The sequence below is a fragment of the Furipterus horrens genome, unplaced genomic scaffold, assembly GCF_987537825.1.
Source record: "Furipterus horrens unplaced genomic scaffold, mFurHor1.1.pri manual_scaffold_4, whole genome shotgun sequence".
Classification (NCBI taxonomy): Eukaryota; Metazoa; Chordata; class Mammalia; order Chiroptera; family Furipteridae; genus Furipterus; species Furipterus horrens.
Window position 1 is genome coordinate 23,783,653 of NW_028327174.1, and position 23,107 is coordinate 23,806,759.

Below are 23,107 nucleotides of genomic sequence, written 5' to 3' on the forward strand. Positions count from 1 at the left end.
GCACTGCTGGTCACCTCCTTGCCCCTCTGTTTTATTCTTACGGAACTTTCAGGGGCAATGCAAATATTAATAAGAGTTAAAGGAGGGAAAATATGGGGGATTTAAATGAGAATGGTCATTATTTCTGCTACCTATCCCTACAATAAGTATATGTGCAGAAAATTCCAAAATGGGCCAAAAGTACCCATTTCTAATGTCATACTTTTAAAAATACCTGAAACATATTTAGGATAGATGGATATATGAGACTTACAATGAACTTATGGTGTTTTTGGTGAATTTCTGCAAATATATGTAACAGTAAGTGAATATTTATACATTAAAATTAATCTACATCATGCCTTAATTATATCACCAGCATTATTATAGTAATTTTATTTAATAATTACCTACAAAGATCATAGAATTATTGATCATACACAATTTCAGAGATACCAAAAATTATGTTGAAATAGGTTGTGACCAAAGATGAACCTGAATGGCAGATTTTGGCCAAATGTCAAAGTCAAAGATCAATGTGACAGCATTCCAACTTTTAATAGTAGATAACTCACATGAATGAAGATATAGTAACAAATTTCCAGTCATCAGTGTAATAGGCAACTCAATAAATATTTGTTGAATGAGAGAATAAATAAAATAATTGGCATCTTTTCTGGGATAAAGTAATGTTTTAGGAAAAAGAAAAGCACCTGGAAAAAGAAGCGATCTGAACTACAATAAGGGACTATTTTAACTGTTCAAAGCAGCACAACATGGTGGTTAAGAGAGTACTCAACTGTCAAACTGCCAGGTCCCTCACTTACTGTGTCATTTTGGGCAAATTACATAAACTCTTGATGCTTCAGTTTCCTCATCTATTATATTGGTTTAATAATAATTCTATTATTGGACTACATTAATTAACATATGTAGAGCACTTAGAAAGTATATGGCCTTGAGTATTATACAGGTGTCAGTTATTATTAATTTTTAACTGAGAAACTCTTCTTTGTGTTGGAGATATTTGCTATACATAATTAATGTGTAAGACCCATGATTTTGAGCTTCAAGTATGACTGACTTAGTAAAGAAATTCTCACACGAAGAATAAAAATGAACATACTAAACCATTCACTAAAGCAAAATTTAATATTAGTAAAATTTTAGATGAAGGTAAATGTTGAATAACAATTAAGATACATGTCATAGGTTGCCTTGGTAGAATATTACACATCTATCAAGTGATAAACATGAAGATTTTATCAAAACATCAAAAGCTTTATTTACTGCTACATGAAAAAACAGATCAAAATCTAAATTCTGACTCTAATAATAGTGTTTACAAGGACTAGGGAATAATGAAATGTGGAAGGAGTTGACATTGTAATTTTTGATAATTCTGATATCATATTAATTGTATAGTGAATTAAAAGTATTTTCAAAATAAAGCTACTTAAAAAAACTATGAAAGACATCATTACCTTTGAACATATTTCTAAACCAATGTTATTTCCAAAGAAAAGTGTGTTTACAGAGGATTGAGCAATTGGGAAAGTGTCCTTGCCACCTCAGTGTACATTGGGGGAGGTAGAGTTAGAATCAGTAGTAGCATATGGAGAATGAAATTAAAGTTCACATGAGATATTTATAATAATATTTTCAATAAATAAAAGAAGCAGGAATCCTGGGTGTAGTAATTTATCCTTCATGATAACTTCCTGATTTTCTGTATATTTTCCTCTTTTATTTTTATTTTTCAAATATGCTTTATTGATTATGCTGTTATAGTTGTTCCAATTTCTTTTCTCTTTGTTACCCTCCACCCAGTGACACCCCTCCCTCCAGTTGTACCCCCCTTAGTCCATGCCCATTGGTTGTGCATATATCTCAACATCTTCCTATCTACTCCCTCCTACTATGCTTCTTAATTCCTGTACCATCTCCCTCCCTTTCCCCTCTACTGCCTCCCTGCTGACCTCCCCTCATAATGTTCCCCATACTTATAATTCTTTTTCCACTCTCGTTGCCTACTTACTTTGCCTTTGTTTTGGTTCCCTAGCTTCTGTTTTTGGTTGTTGTGATACAGTTTTCATTTTAATGTTCATAGTTTTGATCCTCTCTCCTAAACAAGTCCTTTTAACATTTCATATAACAGTGGTTTGGATCTGCTGAACTCCTTCAGTTTTACTTTGTCTTGGAAGCACTTTCTCTGCCTTTCTATTCTGAATGACAGCTTTGCTGGATAAACTAATCGTGGTTGTAGGTTTTTGCTTTTCATTACTTTAAATATTTCTTGTCAGTCCCTTCTTCCCTGCAGAGTTTCTTTTGAGAAATCAGCTGATAGTCTTATTGAGACCCCTTTGTATGGAATTCTCTTATTCTCTCTTGCTGCTTTTAAGATTCTCTCTTTATTCTTAACGTTTGACATTTTGATTATAGTGTGTCTTCATGTGGTTCTCCCTGGCTCCAGTTTTTTTGGAACTCTCTGTGCTTCCCGGACCTCGAAAATCTATTTTCTTCCCCAAGTTGGGGAAGTTCTTCTTCATTATTTTTTCACGTAATTTTTCAATTTCTAGTTCTTCTTCACCTTCTGGCAACCATATGATTCAGATGTTGGCCCACTTATAGCTGTTCCATAGGTTTCTGAGCTTCTCCTCATTTTCCTCACTTTTCGTTTCCTCTTTCTGCACTGATTAACTGTTTGTTCCTTTCGTATGTTCTGATTTGTTGATTTGATCCCTGGTTTTCTTTCCCTCACCACTAGTTTCTTATGTATTTTTGTTCATTTCAGCAGGACTAGCCTTCATTCCTTCCCCTGTCTTGTTTAAGACCTGCTGTTAGGTCTGTAAGCATTCACATAACCAAAGCTCTGAGCTGTGCCTCAGAAAGATTTCCTATCTGCTGCTTCATTAGATTAGATATTTGCTGGCTGGTCAGTTGCATCACCGGGATCCCTATCATGATCTGTGCCATCCTGACAGTTTTGTGTTTACCTTTGCTTCTTGGGCAGGGCTGTCATACACTATAGGGGGCGGAGCCCCATGCACTCATTACTACTGGGTGACCCTTCTCACCATACTCGCATTTTCTGTGGAAGTGGGGGTCCAAGATGGATTTCTGTCATTCAGTCTCTGCTGAGAGACCTGGAGCCTACTCCTCCATCCCCACCCTCACCGGGCCTCACAGTCAAAGGCAATGGAGGTCTGCCTTCCCCGGCCTTTGGAATCATAAGCTGACGGGTCTAGTCTGCAGCCAAGGATGCACCCCAGTCGCTTCTCACCTCCCCTTAAATATGAATGTCTGTGCTTACCACCATCCTGCCAACATCGCCACTGCTGCAGCTGCCAGCACAGCTTAACTTCTCTACCCTGGCTTCACCCCCCCTACCCATCTGGATGAGCACCACTTCTTTATAACTTCATACGTTGGACTTCCAGTTCTTTTCTGGAACTTCTAGTTATTTCTTGTTTTGCAGTAGTTGTATTCCTTCTTAGTTGTGGAGGGAGACAAAGCATTTCAGTGTAGGCCTCCATCTTGGTCAGAAGTCTCCTGTGTGTGTTTGCCTCTGTGTCTTCGGTAGAGCTGTCACTCGTGTTATGTTGTAAGAGGTGGAGCCTTAGGGATTTGTCAGTACAGGGCAACCCGTTTCACCACGTTGTGGCGCTGTATGTGGGGGAAGAGTCTGAGAAGGAACAATGCTACTTGCCCAGCACTCGCCCCTTTTCCAGGCACTTCTCCCCCTTTTGTATGGGACTGGTGCCTCTCTAGCTGTTGTCCTGGCTGTCATTCCCAGAGTGGATGGGTCTGCGGATGTTCTAGGACTGTGAAGGCCCTTCAAACAAGCAGACTCTGCTGAGAGACCGGCAGTGTCTTCCTCCGCCCCAACCCCCACTGGTTTCACAGTCAAAAGCAATGAGGCTTGATTTTCCCTGGTCCTGGGACAGTGAGCTGCGCAGTCTGGTGAGGAGCTGGGAATGCTCCCCAGGTGTCCCTACTGACTTTTCAAATGTGTAACTGCTTTCAGCTAGCCTGCTGCTGCTACTGCAGCTGCCGCCACCATACTGCATCCTCTCTGTCCCAGCTCCACCCCTCCTACCTGTCTGGATGAGTATTTCTTCTTTATATCTTTGTTTGTTGGGCTTCCATGCAGTTTGATTTTCTGGAACTTCTGGTTGTTTCTAGTTTTGACGTAGTTTTATTCCTTCTTAGTTGTTGAGGGAGACACAGCATGTCTGTCTACACCTCCATCTTGGCTGAAAGTCTATTTTCCTCTTTTTTAATACTTAGCCTGGTAGAGAGGAAGTGGGAACATTTTGGGGCTTAAAAAACATATTTTTTAAAAGGATGTCCTGGAAAAAGTTCTGAGAGGCAGGACAATGATAAAATAGAATGCAAAGAATGTGCAATTTCTTGTTTTATTAGGAAGACTCATGTTTAATATTTACATGCTGATTAGAGATCAAGCCAGCAGACTTGTCAACTGAGTTGTTGAGACTGCAGTGATATTCAGTCAGACACATGATTAAAAACTTCCCTAGTGGCAAAATAATGTTCTATCCAGCCTAATATTCTTCCTCTGAGTCATCAGTGGTGAGTTTGTCCACCCTCCCCACAATGATCCCAGTTCCTATACCACCAACCTGCTGACTCTTTTACTTTGTTTGTTTTAGCCAGCATTTGAGAAACTTCCTGTCTTAAAGACTTTGTGCTTTTTGTTCCCTTCTCCTGCATTTTCTTCCCTCGGATGTTCACATAGATAACTAACATCCTCACCTTAAACCTTTGCTTCTCTAGCAATTTCTCATTGAGAAGCAGTGTCATGTCTCATGGGCACATGATTCTTCATCCATTTATTCAACAAATAATTATTGAGCACTTGCTATTACTGGATATAATTCTTAACAACTATTATGCCAAATTGTGGTTTGTGAAATTTTAAAGAATTCTTTCAAAATCACATTGTGATGTGAGTCCACGTTTGTTGTTTTTGTATAGTTCTGGAAAAATGAACCAAATGCACATAAAAATGTTTTAAGGCTTAATAAAAATACATACTAGTGATTTCTCATCTCAGTTTAAAAGTTGAGAATAGAATGCTAAGATTAAGGAATCTTCCAAATACCAGCAGTCCCCAATGTATAGAGTATACTTTAAACCCACTCCTAAAGTCTCAGTGAGAGAAAGAAAGGGGATAAAGTTTATATTCTGTTTTTCAAATTTAAACTCTAGAAGTGAAAAACATAGGGTCTAAATGGAAGACTTCTTTTTTTGTACAGATCTTCCTAAATTTTTGGTGCAGGATAGACATGACTATATTCAATACTTGAAATTTCCCCAAGTTCTACTAATTTAGAGAGTACACCAACATGACAATTTTTAAGTGATTTAAAAGTGGACAAAAAAATAATATAATTTTCTAACTTTTAAATTAAATAGGATTAATAATAAATAAAATTAAATGTATTTTAATGAAGATGTTCCTGCTCCATGAAAAAAGAGATTTCTCAAAATGCTGCATGAAATTATGAAAGAAATGAGGAGTTATATGAATACTCTTTCTCTATCTGTCCCATAGTCACAGAATAATGATCACTTCTCAATACTCTTATGTGTTTCTTTGCAATATTTATTTGGCTTGATGAGCAGCTGTGGCCTTAGGTTCATATAAACATTGAAAACCATGAGCCAATGGTTTCACCGTGCCCAAATTTACTTTTTTTATTTATTCAGGTTTATTATTTTTTATGTTATGATTTTTTATTGTTTATTCTATTACATTTATTCAATTTTTTCCCTTTTGCCCCACTCCACACAGCCCATCCCTCTTTCCCAGTCAGTCCCTTCCCCGTTGTTCATGTCTATGGGTCATTCATACATGTTTTTTGATTAATTCCTTCTCCTTTCTTCCTCCATTCCCTTCCACCCTTCCCTTCACCTCTCCTACAGCAATTAGTCTGTTCCATGTTTCCATGTCCCTGGTTCTATTTTTCTCATTAGTTTATTTTGTTCATTATATTTTAGTTACAAGTGAGGCCATATGGTATTTGTCATTCACTGACTGGCTTATTTCACTAAGCATAATAGTCTCCAGTTCCATCCGTGCTGTTGCAAAAAGTAAGAATTCCTTCTTTCTTTCTGCTGTGTAGTATTTCATTGTGTAAATGTACCACAGTTTTTTAATCCACTTACCTACTGGTGGGCACTTAAGCTGTTGGAAATATTTGGTTATTACAAATAGCTCTGCTATACTTTCTTTATGAAAATATGCAAGACAGGCAAAACAACAGTTTCAGGTACAATGTAGCAGAGGTCTCCCAGAATGACATTCTGATATTTCCAAATCATGCAGCACTTAGGACTCTAGTGGTCTTGAGGTAAACAGAGTTGAGTTGGCTCAGATCCCTTCAGCTCTGGACAGCCATCAGTTCCGAATACTTTAAGTTTTTATGCTTTATTAGTCACATTACCTTCCCTGATGACCACGCCAAGCATATGTGACTGGCCCTGTTCTCTAGCATCTATGCCTCACCATCATCAGTTACTCTACTCAATAAACTTGACCGTGAGTACAGGGTAATCTCATCCAGATTCTCATTTATCTTAGATATGACATACTCATAAATTCTTTAAATTAGTGTATCAAGGAAAATTTGATCAAAGATAAAATCTTCAAGCATCCCCAAGGCTGGAAGAAAGGCTCAGCTTCTCCTTCTCTGTTCGTTGCTTCTCCTTGTCCTTTGGAGTTTTTCTCTCTCTCTCTCTTTTACATACACACTCTCTCTGATGGAAAGTTTTCTTACAAGTCTTAATGTTAGTCCATCAAGTTGTTCTGTAGAATACCATTATAATATGTAGAATAAATTCTTCAGGTAAACTAGGAAAATATTTCTTTATACATTTTGTTTCAGAAATGTGTATTTTATGCACACCTTCTAGCTATCCAGAAATACATAAGACTGTGCAATTAATTTGAACATCATTTTTTTCATTTCTTCCAGGAAAATCTTATTTCAAATATCCTTCATTTTCTAAAATGAGCACTGCTTTTAGAAATCAGCCAACTGGAAATATTTTCTTTCAGTGACTTATGATTGGTGCACTATTAATACATTTACTTTTCTTTTCAAATACTAAAACACTGTAAATATATGTTAATGTTTTCTATATTGGTCCTCTTACTTGTTACAAGCACAGTTTGAAGTCTAAGAGTAAAATCTAAGTTTGAGAAATGCTTTTTAAAAAGAAACTTTAATTCTGATTGGTGAAATATAATGAATACAAATTGTTGATATACATTGTATTAAAAGGTGTCTAAATATTAAATTACTCTTGTATTTTGTAAGTAAAATTTTTTGATGTATTCCTAGATAATATTTGATAATACTTCACTTAAAATTAATAGATATTGATGTTAGTTTTTGTTTGCAGAACTGTATCTCTTGGCTTTGGAATTATAAAATGAATTGGAGGTGCTAGAATAATTAAAATATTATTGGAAGTCTCTAGCTCTCTAAATGTTAGTTATATCCCAGTTAGGAATCCATAAGAAGTGACTTTATTAGTAAAATTAACTTGCTAGTCTTTTCAGTGGTGTTTACTCCAGCTTTTCATTCCTTTTGGGTCTATTTGTCCCTTTTTTGATACTGGGAAATACTTGTTTTCTCTCTAGTTTCAAATTATTTTCTGGTATTCATTGTAATAATCTCATGTAATTAGGGAAACTATTCATTATATTTCCCACGTTAGGACTTTTGAGAGCTAGTGGCCACTATTAATCATTTGAAGGCAATAGGCACCAGCCAGTTGGTCCCAGGGCAACTGAGATTTATGTTTCCCACTCATAAATTTTTTGTTGCTTGTAGGCATAATTTAGGTATTCTTTCTTGCTGCAATGTTGTTTTTGTTCTCTATTCTTACCGTTTTGTGCGAGAGTTAATTTTTATTTTTACATTGAAAGAATTTGCTTTTAGATTTCTCTCCTCCTTCAGTTTTATTTTGTTTTATTTATTTTTACATTGATCTTTATTAATTCACTCAGTTGTCTTCATACATTTTCGTCAGAGTACTACTATTCTTCTGCACTGGTGGTTATGGTGTGAAGGGTCTTTGATTTTCATTTCTCTTCAAATTGTATTCTCAGTTGTATTAACCCTATAGTATATTTACAAGTAATTTTTAGGATAAAATATAAATAAGATGTATGAAGTCTGTATCTTGTGAATATATTACAACAATGTCAATAAATAGGGTATACTTATATATATATATATATGTATATATATATATAGTATATATATAAAACAATTACATTTTATATCCACATAACACTACCATGAAAAATGGTTAAAGAGCATTAGGCAAGCTACACTTTTAAATTAGTAGATAATACATACTTGTGAAAAGTAAAAAGAAAAGAGTAAGTAATATTTCCAGGCATAATGAAAATATATTCTCAGTTCCAAAGGCGATTTTTGAGAACTTCTTTTCTGTCCTATGCCCTTTCCACATTTTCTGCTTCACCTTTAAAGTATGGTTCCTTGGGTGTTATTTATAAATTTTAATATTAGGGAAATACAAAACTTCTGGTAAGAACTTTTGTTCTCTCATTACTTTACATAACATTCAGTGTTAGACAATGTCTTTTCTTAGACAGAGACTAAAGGACTGAGGGGAAATCTTCCAGATGCTTACTGTGAGTCCTGAAACAAATGAGAACTTGTTCTTGCCTCTGCAGGACCTGTTCTTACCAAGAATTCCAACCACAACCTTGGCGGGCAGATATACAGCAGATGGAAAGCGTGCTCATACGTCTTCTCCCTTCAGAAGTCTCTCTCTTTGTGTAAGACCCACAGGAGTATGTACCTGTGGTGCGACACTTTCAGGGGTAGCAAGCTCACACCGTTCTCTTTTAGATTACCGAGTCTAAATATAATAAGCTGTCTGTAAACTTGTTTTGTGTTTGGCATCAAAGCTGTCACAGCAAGTTATAAAAATTTTTAGTCTTTCACCACCAGAGGCAGACTTAGTCTTTCAGTCAGTGTGGCTGGGAATGAATGCACCTTGTTGGGGAAAGTTCGCAAAAAATACAACTAACCCTTTTGTGTAAAAACGTTATATTTTTGTTGTAGCCCAAAGGAAACTAGATATACTCTTCCTGTATTTTAAATATTAATATATTAAGAATTTGGTTTTTATGTGGAATATTTCTTCCTTTCTTTGCAAGGCAGTTACAGAGAGATGCCAGGGTGTGGGACCTCACAGTGTTTTGATCCTTGGGTGAGAGAGGAAAAGGGAGAGGGAGAAGGAGAGGGGGAGGGGGAGAAGGAGAGGGAGAGAAAGCTATTGGTTATACTTTACATATACACCTAGAATCTTCTTACTACCTCCTCTGCTACAACCCTGGTCCATCCACCATTACTTTTACCTGGATCACTGCAGTGTCCTCTACAGGGTCTCCTCACTGTACTTTCTGCATTCCTGCAGCCTATTCTCAACACAGAAGCCAGGCAATCATTTTAAAACATCACTAGATCAGGTCACTCCTCCATATAAAACCCTGCATCTGTTCCCACTTCTGCTCAGAGTGAAAGTTCAAGTCCTGAGAGTGACCCACAGTTTTCTACCTATTCTCTCTCCCCATTATGATTTCTATCTCCTTACCTTCTACTATATGCTTCTCTTTGCTTTCTCTTTTCTGGCCACACTGACTTAGTTGCTGCTCTCTGAATACACAAGACACACCTCTACCTTATGTCCCTACTTTTTTTTCCCTAGCTACTCCCACTGCCTGGAATATTCTTCCCTCAGACATCTATCTGGCTAACTCTCTCACTTTCTTTAAGCCTTTGCTCATATCTCACTGCCACAATAAAGTTGACCCTAAATTTCCTACTTGGTATTTTAGTCTTTTTCTCTCTTCCCATCACTTTTCAATAGTAATTAGTAGAATGTGAGAGATGAGAGAAGGAAGGAGTTAAAGTTGATACTCATATGATTGTTTGGTGACATTATCACACATAGGAATCTCAGTAGACTATGGTTTGAGGGTAGATGGTAGAGTTTATTGAGGTGTCTTTTGGACATTCAGTTAAAGAATATAAATAATAGGTAATAATAGGTAGTGTCATATATGGGCTTATTGTAGAGGTAGGGGCATGTATTCTGAAATCATAAAAATACAGGTGGTAATTTAAATCTCAAAATTTTTAGTGTTAGTAAAAGAGAAGAGGGCTTGCTATGATCATTAAGAAGATATCATTTAATGTTTGGGAAAAGAAATTGAAGCCAAAAAATATTAACAAGTTTCCAAGAAAGAGAAGAAAAATGTGAATGTTGTGGGAAAGAAATAAAAGCCTTAAAGTGATGATGGAAGAAAAAAAGAAAGGAAAAGAAACTGAGACTAAAGAAAAGAGAAAGAAGACAAAATTGATGAAATGAAATGAGGAGGCCAAAGAGGACTAGATTTCTAGAAAACACTAAAAAGTGTTAAGTATTTCAGATATTAGTTAAACGTATGTATAATTTATTTCAAAATGCAAAAATAGTGTGATTACTATGTTAGAACATGATAGATGGAATGAATTCCTATTGTCCAAAGAAAGAGGAGCGAGTACCAGATAATCCTTTAATAACACAAGCCTCTTCCAAAACAGAGCTGAACAGTTGCCATGAAAAATGTCATGGGGGTATAATTTGCTAAAGACTTCTTAAATGCATACACACACGTACAATCACATCAAAGCTTGGCATGTCCTATGCGATACTTCTAAACTGGAATGCACCTTATACCCAATTTTCTGTTAACATTTGAACCAGGGAAATGATTGGTTTTCTGTCCAAAATAAACTGGAGAGAGTTCGATGAAAAAGGTAAATAACAGAGAAGTAGTGTCCATCCACAGTTTTCAATTATTTGAAGATATTTTTATCTTAGTTCTTTGTTACATCCAATATTTATTGTGACACCAAGAAATTTTACAAATGTAAACATTAAATCCAAGACTTTCTTTGTGCCTTGTGGTATAGCTACTAGTTGACTCTGCATATCCTCCATGCTTGGCTTACAATTTTGAGGAACAATTTTATTATGTGAGCAGACTTATATTGAATACATGTCAAGTAAAATGAGGACTAAGAACTGATTACTTACTTTGGAAAAAAAATGTTTCCCACCAGAGAAATTATTCACCACAAAGCAAATTCCCTTCATTTTTCTTGACCCTTTAGCACAAAATGTTTTAGAAGACTCATGTTTTCCTTGAGTTAAATCCTTGAATAGATATAGAGCCTGGAGTATTTTTTAAAAATATGAATACTGATATCTTATCTACACATGTAATGTGCCATGTTTTGGTAAAATAGGAGAATTAAGGTGGTGTGAAGAAATTCTTAACACAGTAAAATAAATTTTGTAGCACCAGACATGGACTGAGTTTGACAGTTCATCTATGATAAACCAATAAATAAAGATTTATTAAGGGACAATTGTAATTTAGGTATTATTTAAAGTATACATGTGCAGGGAGGCTACAAAAATAAATGTCTAACAATCTTCTATGCAAACATTATGTTTTAAATTCACTGAATATTGATAGAGTCTAGGACATTCTGTTTCTAAATTTTTTTCACTCCAAAAACTGGAAAATTTATCTTTGGATTTTTCTTCTCTGTAGCAGTTTCTCAGCAGAGTCAGAAGCCTGTGTTAAAGTTATAAAGAAATTGTTTTCATTTCCATCCCTATTTTTTCCAGTTTCTTTCTGATTCCCTCTTCTCAATGTTAATTCATTGCTATAATAGTAGTGTTAAGTTAAGCAAAAGGTAAACTTTGAGTAGTGCTTTTCAGTAATGCGTGATAAGCTCAGAAAAATAAAATAATTTAAAAAAGATAAAGTGCCCTTGGATTATCTTCTCAATCATGAACATAAATTCAATAAATTCATCAGTTAATTTGTGACTCTCTAAGCAATCCCCCTTATTCTTTGAAGATCTTTTTACTGAAAAGACTGTGTGTTTTTGCTGTTTTGGTTTTTATTTTTATTTTTGGGGGCTCACATGAATTCCTCTTCAATTTAGTTTCTTTCTCTTGCCCTTATCAATCTTGATTTTCCCTTTCTCTTTCTCTGGATGTTGGGGATTCCTTATCTTCTGTGTGTCATAATGTCTAAAAACTTGAATTTAGAATTTACAACAATAAAGCAAATTATTTGCTGTCAAGTTACGTCTTGTGTTTTCTATGATGAAAATTATGAATGAAGTACTGGAAGAAAAGAAAGTCATAGACTCATGTGAAATCACAGCATTTAATGGGTAATAAAGAAAATCTTAGAAGTCATAGCAGGTTGCAGACTATGCATGGTATTCTTTCAGGTTTGATTCAGAAGAATAAGTTTTTTCAAATGAAATAGCTTTCCACCTAGGATTTAAAACATACTTTAAACAGTAAGTAAATGTGTGTGTGTGTATTTATATATACAAGCATACTTATATACACATGCATATACATTTAACATATACATGAATGTATATAAGTATATGTACATACATATATAATGACCTATCAACTTATGAAACAAAAATGAGAGCTTTTTTAAAAATTAGAGATATGTAAAAGGCACTAACTAGTTGTACATTCTTTCAAGCTATTTTAAAGATAGTAATAAAATCTTAATGATTATCAGAATACTTATCTAGTGCACATGGGCATACAAACCTCATTAAATACCAGAGACTTCTATTTGTTGTATTCATTATTTTATCTTTAGGTTTTAATTTTCTTACTAGATGTGTTTCCAATGGTCTATGATGTATACAACTTCCTTACCTTTTTCTGTGTTTTGTTTTGTCTCACTGGGAAACTGAAACACTGTCGATATTGTAAGAAATAATGGCATACTCATCTGGAAAATAAAAAAAATTCATTCTTATTGATCTCCAACTTTCTATAATCAGATTATGTCAGACAGTTGTAAATAACTTAAGCCTAACCTTTCAGTAATTTTGAAAGACAGTCAATCACTTCTGTGTTTTCTAAATCCAAAAATATGTTATTAAAATTTAAGATACTTGATGAAATAAATATATTCTATTAGTAAATGACATAGCCAGAATTCAAATATCTCTTGACAAAATTTGTAGGACATTCAATAAGGAACTAATAGCATGAACAATCCAGGGAAATTTTTTTTATTGTCTCCACAACATTTTAGTAATTGGTTTGGAACCTAATCTATCAACATTTTCTAAAACATTTCAAAATATTGCCCACTCTTCTTTTCACATTGAAGTTCATAAAAGTAGCATGAAATGGTAAGTCTTGGCATTAACAGCAACAGAAAGGACCTGACACTTAACATAGGTTGTCTTTCAATTTAAAGAGAAGCTCTTACACATTATATCAGAAGGATTCTAGGTGTTGAAAAACTTGGGTAACTGGCCCAGTCAGAAGATATATCATGAAGTAAGAAAATTCAATATATAAAGTAAAACCATTTATTGATAGTTTTTGTTGACAGAAAGTGATTTTGGAAAATTTTGTAGCTCAGGGAATCTTAGATACAGATATTATATTCAATAGTTTTAGGATGTGGTTGTTTCTTGTTTACCTTTTTCATAATAATCATACACCATGACTGGGGCTGGCTGAATGTTGGACACAAGGTTGCTTTGCTCAACGGAGAAAGTGAAACAGTTTTCTGTATCAGAAACCTACAAAGACACAAATTACTAATACAACAGAGAAGATCTGGAAAAAAGATCACAGAAAATTATCTCCAGAAGTTCATGATCTATCCAATCAAATAGATCCAGGGTATCAATATTGTACATATTACATAAGGACTTAATCTTAAATAATTAGTTAGGTAAAATTAAATTGTACAACCATATAAGGTCTATTGCTTATATCGAAGTGCAGAAAATTTAGCTGAAAGCAGTAATGTAGGCATTTATGTGAATGGCAATGATGTACACATAGAAAGATGACTAAAACTCACGTCATCTTCGTCAGAATTCAAGTCAAAATATTAAAAAATTATATAGCTACTGTGTGACCAGACTATGTTAAATGCCACGAGGAATGAAAAGTGGGAAATTATGTTTTTAAACTTAAAATTATCTAGTCAGATTGTCAAGCCATACATGAAATAACATTCGAGTCAGCAGGGAGAAGATAATCACTGGGAGAGAAGACCACTGATAATATTTAACATTCAATTTTTTTTGAGAAATTATGTCATGTATATCTATAAGGAATGGAATCATCCAATAATCCTGAGAAGAATAAAAAAAACATGGAAGAAAAAAAATTATTGCTGAACTTACATTTTCCAAGTAGAAAAGAACATGGTTGTTCTTGACTTCAGTCTTCATCACTTGGCCATTTTTTTCAAGCTTTGAAGAAATTGGCAGGGAAGGATAGGCAATTATATTAAGGAGTATTATTCCAGTATTGAATACTTCATAATTTTTATTTAACCAATTGTCAGGAATCTATCTTATGGAATGTTCTCTTGTGCCATGATGTTTTCATAAGCACGAACAGAAATTTAAGAAATAGAATACAGATTATGGGAAGTAATGTCTTCTAATTAGTATAAATTAAGAACACCATCCTCCAATGTTACAGCAAAAATAATAACGTGAACTATTGAATAAGTTGTCTAAATGAAGAATTCCATAGCTTGGTTTTGCTAACCAGTTTTTCGTCTGTACACTATTGCTTTTTCTGTGCTTAAAGATTGGGTTTCTATTATTTACCGCCTCAGTGGAGGACATGACTGGAGTCAATCCCGATAGCATTTTTACATCAACAAGGGCCATATTGGAGTTATTGCGCATTCCATTGTATCTGGAATTTAAAAACAAAACACTGGCTTATATATCAGTTTAGAAAAGTGACTTATGGCAAGGGTGATGGTTACATCTGTACTAATTAAGTATACATCTGGAGAAAAGGCACAGCTGAAGGGAAAACACCTGGAGAAAGCCATTCTGAAACGTTTCAGAATAGGCACAACTGGAATGATAATGGATGAGATGATATAAAGCAACAAAAGTTGGAGTAAATAATGGATGACCTGAACCTATAATCTTCCCAAACTCTGCTTTTAAGATTACCTGAAGTCTCAAGGTCAGGACTTATAAACAAAGCTTGTACATTAATTTTCCATATCTCTATGGTAGGCAGACTGAGATTTGCAACAAACCTAAAGAAAATCTTTGTTTAAAAAGTTGGATGTTGGTAGAATCATAGAGTAGGTATGGGCCTAGGAGATATTCTAGGTTGCGTCCCTAACACTGGATAGGATTGTTGGGATATGAAGTTAATTTAGTTCTTATTTTAGTTCTGGTGTTCATGAGATTATCATTTGGAAATTTAAAAAAAAAAATTCTTCCAACTAATTTTTCTCAATGTTTCTTCACATATTAACTAAGGTTAAAACCCTTTGGCATCTATATCTTATATTTTAATATAAAAGAATTATTTTTCTTTTCCACTCTGAAAAATAAAAATTTAAATTTTACTCCGTGTAGTTATAGAATAAGCATTTGCAGATTGTGTTCTATCGGCCCACCTGTGCATGTTTTTAGGTGGGAAAATAGTATCTCCATTGACCAAAACTAACAATACTTCCATACAAAATATGGAAGCATTGCTGGCGTATCAGTGTGGCAGAAGCTTGCAAGTCATATTTGCATGCAGTACAAATTATATTTGCATAATTCTAGGTCTGATTTAGTTTAAGATATACAAAAGTATGGTTTCTATGCAGAAAGCTATAAAGTGACTGTGTTATAGAAATTACATACCAACAAGTAAACTCACATCACGGTTACCATCATTCATATTTTGTTATGTTGCTACAGTTTAAAATAATTATTTTTTAATATGTTACCCTCTCTCTAACATGGAAGTGGATATTAAAATGTGTTACTTACTTGACAGTTACCGTCAGGTCAAAAGTACTCTGAAATATATCTGAAGAGTTTTTCTTTACCATTTCCAAGGAAAGGAAAAATCCAGATTCCTTCTCAGGTAGTAGCACATTATACCTAAGGGTAGCCTAGAAAAATTAGCAAATAATTTTTAAAAAGTCCATTAATTTATTCTGTAGTAAAAACAAAAGGACTTATTGTTTCTCTTATTTTCATTATTAATGCATTTTATCTTACATTTCTACTCATCAAGGAATAAGGCTAAATATAATTGTTTAGTTTTTAGAATACACTAGAATATTTAACAACCTAATTTGACAAGAATATCAGAATACTTTCTAATAGTGACATTCCTCAAGAAACTTCTCAGTTATCCAGTTATCCTTAAGAGTAAATATTTCTTCATAAAATAACTTGCATTTTCAGCTACTGAGTAGAACGTTTCAACAAGAGGAAGAGTACAAATAATCATGGAATTATGCAAAATGGTAGAATAGCACTTTACATATAACTAAACATATAGTCTGACCTTTTTACTGGCAAATATTCATCTCCCTCTCAGGTTGGTATTTATTACCTGGATAAATGTGCAGCCATGTCCTTCCACATCTACTGTGTATTGTCCATGTGCTTCTCTTAGTTCTGAACGTTGGACTAGTAAGCGGTTGTCATTAGTAACTTGGAAAATCTCACTGGATTCTTCACTGCTAAAGGTGACAGTGTTTTGACCATTAGAAAATGTTAACTTCATATAGCGGGTTAAGGCAAGAAGACAGACAGCAGTGTCCTGCACAGAAGAGTACAAGCAACAATATGAGCTCTGTTATGCTGTAATATTTAAATCAATCCATAGAAACATTCCTAAACAGGTCAATAGAACACCAAGAAGCAATATCCTAAAGAACAGGGAAATATATTTGATTGTGATAGTTGTTGCCATTTAAATGTATTTTCCTTTACAAATCTTCATCGGATTTTATTTTTCTAAAGGATTATATAAAGTATAATCTCTGCTGTTGAAAGTAGTGCCAAATATTTTCTGATCTGATGTTATATAATTAAGCTGCCTTGGACGATGCTTATACCCAACTATCTTTGAAAATGGGAAGTCAGACTCTGAAAAAGCATTTGGGAGATTCACTAAGATGGTTTTATCCTGAAACTAAGACTGAGAAAAAAGAAAGTAAATGGAAAAATGAAGATTTTCCCCATGGGAATAAAACTGCATTTCTTTACATTTAAACTTTTTTTTATGGTTAAGGAAAGACATACGTCATTGATTTCATATCTATTTCTTCTGTTACACATTCATTTCATTTGCTTTTCCCAATGTATAAACCACAAAAATAGTTTTTGTCAACCATAATATCTAACTTATCATCAAGACTCTGATGTTTATGACAGCAATCTCTTCTAGACCTACATTCTATTTTTACTGTGTAAATGGAGATATAAATCAGGCATAAATTCCTTGAAAAGGGGCCTCATTTTATTCATCTGTAACTAGAGAATTCCTAGTAGAGTCCGTGACACACAGAAACTGACCAATAAATAATTAACTAAATATAATAGGATTTATAACAGCAAATATCCTTTATCTCAGCAGGCATTTTCTATGATTGTCTTTGCTCTCTAGATTATTGTAAGGTAGTGTCCTTTGCATTAAACATATTGTTATTAATATCAGACCCACACCAGTCACCTGGGTGGAAGAGAAGCCTCCGTGGGAATTCATCTGTTGGGCAAGCCACTGCACAATCTTACTTGCGTAGGCGAGGTCAGGAGTGCTTTGGGAAACGACAGCCAGCAGCACGTAGCAGGTCTTCTCAGTGTCAGCAGAAGGTGCCCAAGGAATAAAGGTAGCCCTTTCCCAATATATCACATTATCTGAAAAAAGAAAGAAGTTCCACACAGTCCCTATGAAGAGAACTGATTACACATAAGAATGATGTAAATTTCATTCTTTACCTCTGTTATGTTCTGACTTGTGTCCCTCAAAACTCATATGTCCAAGCTCTACTCTCCACAACCTCAGAAATTGATTGTATTTGGAGATAGGGCCTTCAAAGGGGTAGTTAAGTTAAAAAAGAGTCCATTAGGGGGTGCCCTAATTCAATTGATTGGTGTCCTTATTAGAAGAGGAAATTTGGACTCACTTAAGGGAAACCAGGGATTCATACGCGCGTGCAAGCGCGCGCGCGCGCGCACACACACACACACACACACACACACACAGTGAATATGGACGGAGTAGTTGGTAATCTACAAACCAAGAATAAGGCCTCAGACGAAGACACACCCACTGACGCCTTGATCTTGGAATTCTATCCTCTAGAACCATGAAAAAATAAAAATAAATTTTGTTGTTTAAGCCATCTAGTCTGTGGTATTTTGTATGGCAACTTTAAGAAATGAATACAGTTTTAAATAGCAACTTCCTAAGATCAAAAGTAGTATGTGATTAAGTTTTACAAGCAGTTTTTATTTTCTATGGTACGGTCACTATGCTTGATTTTCTTTTTTAAATTTTCTTTATTTCACTCATTTAAGAAGAAACTGGCAGAAAAGAAAAAGTGGAAAAAAGATAATGTTCTTTAAAGATAAAGGGCCATTCAGAAATTTCATCAGAGAAATGGAAATATTCTAGTGAGCAGAGGGTTCCTATATGACCGCTAAGTAAGTTTCATCACTTCATTCTCAAGGTCCCCTATATTAGCAAAAGTAAATAAGAATACTTACTAAGTTTTGTAGCAGATTGATCCAGGATCTGGAGTAAGGATTTCACTTGCTTCTCTTTTCCAGCCAATGCAAAAGCATAAGCTAGCATGGCGTGATTATAGCCATTGGTAACACCATTTTCCAATGCATCCTCTAGGCAGAAAAACCCATGCCGTAGAGCAGGAAACTTGTCATGCAGAAAAACACGTATTTTAAAATGATACCTGAACACTCTATAAGCTTGCTGAAGATTTAAATTAATCATTCTTTATACTGTATATAATATATCCTTGAAGTACACTTTACATACAAACTTATTCACATATATACATATATGTATTATGCTTTATAAATATCAATACAATTAATTAGAAATGGATTACTAGTAGTTGAGAAATAAAACTTAAACAATTTGAAAATGCCAGTTTCTATATCTGATCACTCATATTTTAGTTAATAACAAACATTTCTTATATGTGGCAAAAATACAGGTTTATTTTTGGCATAAGATATTTTATTCTAATATGTAAAATAGAAGCTTATATTTCTAAAGATGATTTTAGAGATATGCAATGACTGGAAGTTCCTAGTATCTTCTTTCAGGAATAGATCGCGCAATCAGATAATTTGACTTTTGAATTGGGAGGGAGCCAAGATGAACAACACTTAGGTTGAAATATTTACATACTGAATTGGTTAGCGAAATAGAATACTAGGTTATGCTTATATTTAGAGCATGGGTTCTTAATCTAAAATTTGAGGCTGAACTTCAGGAGACCTGTAAATCCCTGAAATAGTATGAAAAACTTTGGTACGTGTACATGTATGTATATTTTCCCTAGGGAAAAACCCAATAGTGCTTATCAAAGTTTCTTTGAAAGAAAAATAGCTTAAGTAACATAAACTTAAAGAGAGGTAATAAAATGTTCTCTTGATGTTTCATCCAGTGTAAGAATTTCAAGTAATTCTTATTTCAGTCTATTTAATATACATTCAGCTGACTGAAACTAAAAGATGATGGGAATCCTTACAGTAAAATTGAGTCCAGCTTCAAGGAATGCTCCAACAATATATGCAGTGAGTAAAATGTCCTCTTCATCTTCTCCCTAACACACACACACAAAATGAGTCATACATGATAGAAATGCACAAAAAAATAACTGTTCTTCTGAAATGAAATGAGGTATAAAAGAAACATTGAAACAATTGCCATTATTTGTTAAAAACCACCTGAAAGTGTGTAATTTAAAAATTAAATTGTTAATAACCATACTATCGGAGCAAAAACCCATCGAGATTCAATGTAATAATGAAAGAAAACATACAATTAATATCAAGTATACTTAATGACATGTATAATTTTATTTATGTTGCCTGATACTAAGCATGAATTCCAAGCAATTCTTATGAACTGTCGTATTTTACTTTATTTGGTATTAATTTGAAAAATCAAACAAAGGATTTCTCATAGGATGGAACAGAAAGTTGTGAATATTCCTCAACATTCCTGGGAAGTAACAATGACCAGATGTTACGGATTCTTGTGGTATAAGGTTAGAAAAACATTTACCAATAAGTTATGTGGTTTGCAGATTGCATAAAAATACGCTGGGGAACTTAAACATAAAATGAACTAGTATCCAAACAGATTCTGGTTCAAAAAGTCAGGAATAAGATATAGGGAAATGAATTTTAATGAGTACTACAGTGATTCTGATGCAAATATCATTCAGATGGCCTTTAGGATCTGCTGCTCTGGCACAAGCCTCGGGTTTTATTTACTTAAGGAAAAGGTGACTTCCCTCTTTTTCCAAAAAAAAAAAAAGAATATATATTTTTGAGGCAGTCAGTTATCAAGGTGTAAATAACTGCAGATTTTGGGCACTAAAGTTAGATGTGGGGAGCTGTGCAAGTTTTTACTTTCTTCTCGCTTTTTCTCTCATTCAATTAAAATGTGTGCGCACATTTATGAAAAAAGATTGGGTAAGATCAGACAAGCTGACATAGTGATCAGTAATAAATCCAATAATAAGAAATATGGAGGTGCTTTAGAAGAGAACATGAAAAGTTCTGATTTTTTACATAAGAACAGATGCTATTCTCTGTCAGGGGCCTCCTGCTGTGAGAAATCGGTTTGAAATAATATAAACACATTTTTTCCACACTAGTAATCATAAAACAATTGGAAAACAGTTCACATTAAGATTAGATACCATACAGATTTGCCATCATCCATATTTTGAAGTGGATTAGCTTTACAATCCAAAATCCAAGAAAGAGGTGGTGATTCTGAAGCAAGACACAAAGGAAAAGCCCAGGAGAGTTAAGAGGATATTGGGGCATAACAAAATATCAGAATCAGAAATTTAGAGAAGGAAATACAAAGGTTAGGAGACTAGAGAACATAGATGATGGAAGGGAGGTGGGCAGGAATCTCCAAAGACAGTAAAACAGGAGGGAGAATATCTAGAGATTTACCAACATATGGATGGGAAAAAGGAAGGAGTAATCACTGTCAAAGACAAATTTCATCTCATTTGTATTATGACATAGAGCAAGTGAGGTCTTTATGCTTTGATTTGAGAAGATATTGGAAGAGTGCTTCATTGAAACAATGTAAATTACTAGATACTCTCCCTGAACTTTCTTGTCACCCATGAAAAGGAATAAATTACCCACTCAAGGTCCCCTCCCTTAACATATATTTTGGATCCAAATTTATGAATGTCCTTTCTCTAAGTTCCTTTTCTCTCCCCATTCTCCTATTTCTAGTTTATACCCTGAAATATATTGGTTCTATGGAAGGGCTAAAGACAGTAAGGCAAACGGTAGATTCATGAGGAGTTATTTATATCTAGCAGTGATGCTGTTGGCTAACACACCACAGGTCTATGACTGCAGCAGACTCAGAAGAGGTAATATTCATTAGAAAAAGTGTTCGTGTCCCAGATTAGTTAGGCCAGAGGTAAGGAAGGTAGGCAATACAAAAGAGCAAGGAAAGCCTACTCTGTTCATCTCTCACCTCCCAGGCATTGTTGAAAAGCTTGCCATTACTTTGAAAGCAGCCATTGCTTTCTTGTTTGCTTGAAAGCCAGATCAAGGTCTGTTGTTGAACTTGTTCATCAATGAAAACATATTTCTTCATTCCCTCTAATGTCTTAAAAGCAAGGGCACTGAGCCTGTAATGTATACCATCAGTTAGACAAAAGTCAGCTACTCAAAAGATTCATTATCATTGTTCTAAGTTGGCTAATGTTGACTATAATTAGTATTGATGGTGGCTCTTTCCTTGGGGGCAATACAGTGTTTTGAATAGCAATATATGAAAATAAGAGTAGGTAATTTCCAGCCTGTTCTCCCTATATAGCTCATTAGATTATCCACATGTGGCAAGAGATTGGGTATAATTAGATGCTTAGATGCTTTGAGTACATCTAGTTATACTCTCCTGAATCTGCATGGGAATCTAAGAAATGCAGATTGAGTTGTGGCATTTCCCATGGAGTTAACAAGCTGTGGAAGGAGAGAGGGTGTCATTAAATTTGCCAAGAGACTTTAGGTATTATTGTATTAGAACTGGAAAAAATCAAATATTTTAGTATTATCTGATTCACATCTGTAAATTCACTTAGAAACCCACTTGACTTTAAAATCGCCACTGAACTCAACTCTTCTCATTCTCTCATAAGCCCTTCTCAGATAATTTCTACATTATTTAAAATAAAAATTTCATGTCTCACCATATGCTTCCTTTCTGATTCCTCTGCCAAAACATACTATATGAGCCATCAGAGTTTTTGAAAGTCAACTGCTTTTGATAGCCTAAAACACAACGTTGTAGAAAATCATTTTTTAATCTAAGAAAGTTAGAAAGGAACAGTGTAGTACAAGTATTGTGTTTTGGTGTTAGACAGATAAGAATTACTAGATGATTATGTCAATTTAATTTCTGAAACTGAGGTTCTCTAACCATACTGAGAATAAAATAACTTCTACCTTATAGTGTGTTATTGACAAATAAGATATTACATGTGACTGAGCATAGTTTAATAACTGCCATTTACAATATTTCATTAAGGTTATTTTATTTCTGAAAAGAAACCCTAAAGAAATCATACCCCTGGACTTTTCCTTATCATCACATCTTACAAGGTTTATACATCTTTTCCTACATACAAATCCAATCATTTCATTGCAATGAAACACAGTTGAAAGGTAAATACAGAAGTGATAAACTATTTCTAGCTACTATTAATAGCAACAATAAACAAGGTAGCTTGGCAAAATAGTAGGTACTAAAAATCTGAACTCATTTGAAATATTACAACTTTATATTGTGGCTCTAAATGACCACACAGGTATTGAAGTCTAAAAACCTCCAAATACTGAAAACAAAAACCAAACACATAGTTCAGCCTCCTTGGGATCAGTAATAACTGATTTCATCTACTACAGGCAGTAATTACTTAAACCTT

General features: G+C 34.4%; 1 protein-coding gene across 1 annotated transcript in view; it reads right to left on the reverse strand.

The window, feature by feature from the left end:
- Positions 1 to 12,324: 12,324 nt before the first annotated feature.
- Positions 12,325 to 23,107, reverse strand: part of LOC150011345 (ovostatin homolog 2-like) — a 39,736-nt gene continuing 28,953 nt past the window's right edge. The window contains exons 25-36 of the mRNA XM_090275408.1: positions 22,373 to 22,454; positions 21,655 to 21,811; positions 19,664 to 19,738; positions 18,654 to 18,819; positions 17,617 to 17,801; positions 16,492 to 16,701; positions 15,918 to 16,042; positions 14,736 to 14,826; positions 14,301 to 14,369; positions 13,583 to 13,685; positions 12,802 to 12,877; positions 12,325 to 12,393 (exon numbers count right to left, since the gene is read on the reverse strand). Coding sequence (XP_090131534.1) covers positions 12,825 to 12,877; positions 13,583 to 13,685; positions 14,301 to 14,369; positions 14,736 to 14,826; positions 15,918 to 16,042; positions 16,492 to 16,701; positions 17,617 to 17,801; positions 18,654 to 18,819; positions 19,664 to 19,738; positions 21,655 to 21,811; positions 22,373 to 22,454 — 1,316 coding nt within the window. The 3' untranslated portion in view covers positions 12,325 to 12,393; positions 12,802 to 12,824. The remainder of the gene's footprint in view (positions 12,394 to 12,801; positions 12,878 to 13,582; positions 13,686 to 14,300; positions 14,370 to 14,735; positions 14,827 to 15,917; positions 16,043 to 16,491; positions 16,702 to 17,616; positions 17,802 to 18,653; positions 18,820 to 19,663; positions 19,739 to 21,654; positions 21,812 to 22,372; positions 22,455 to 23,107) is intronic.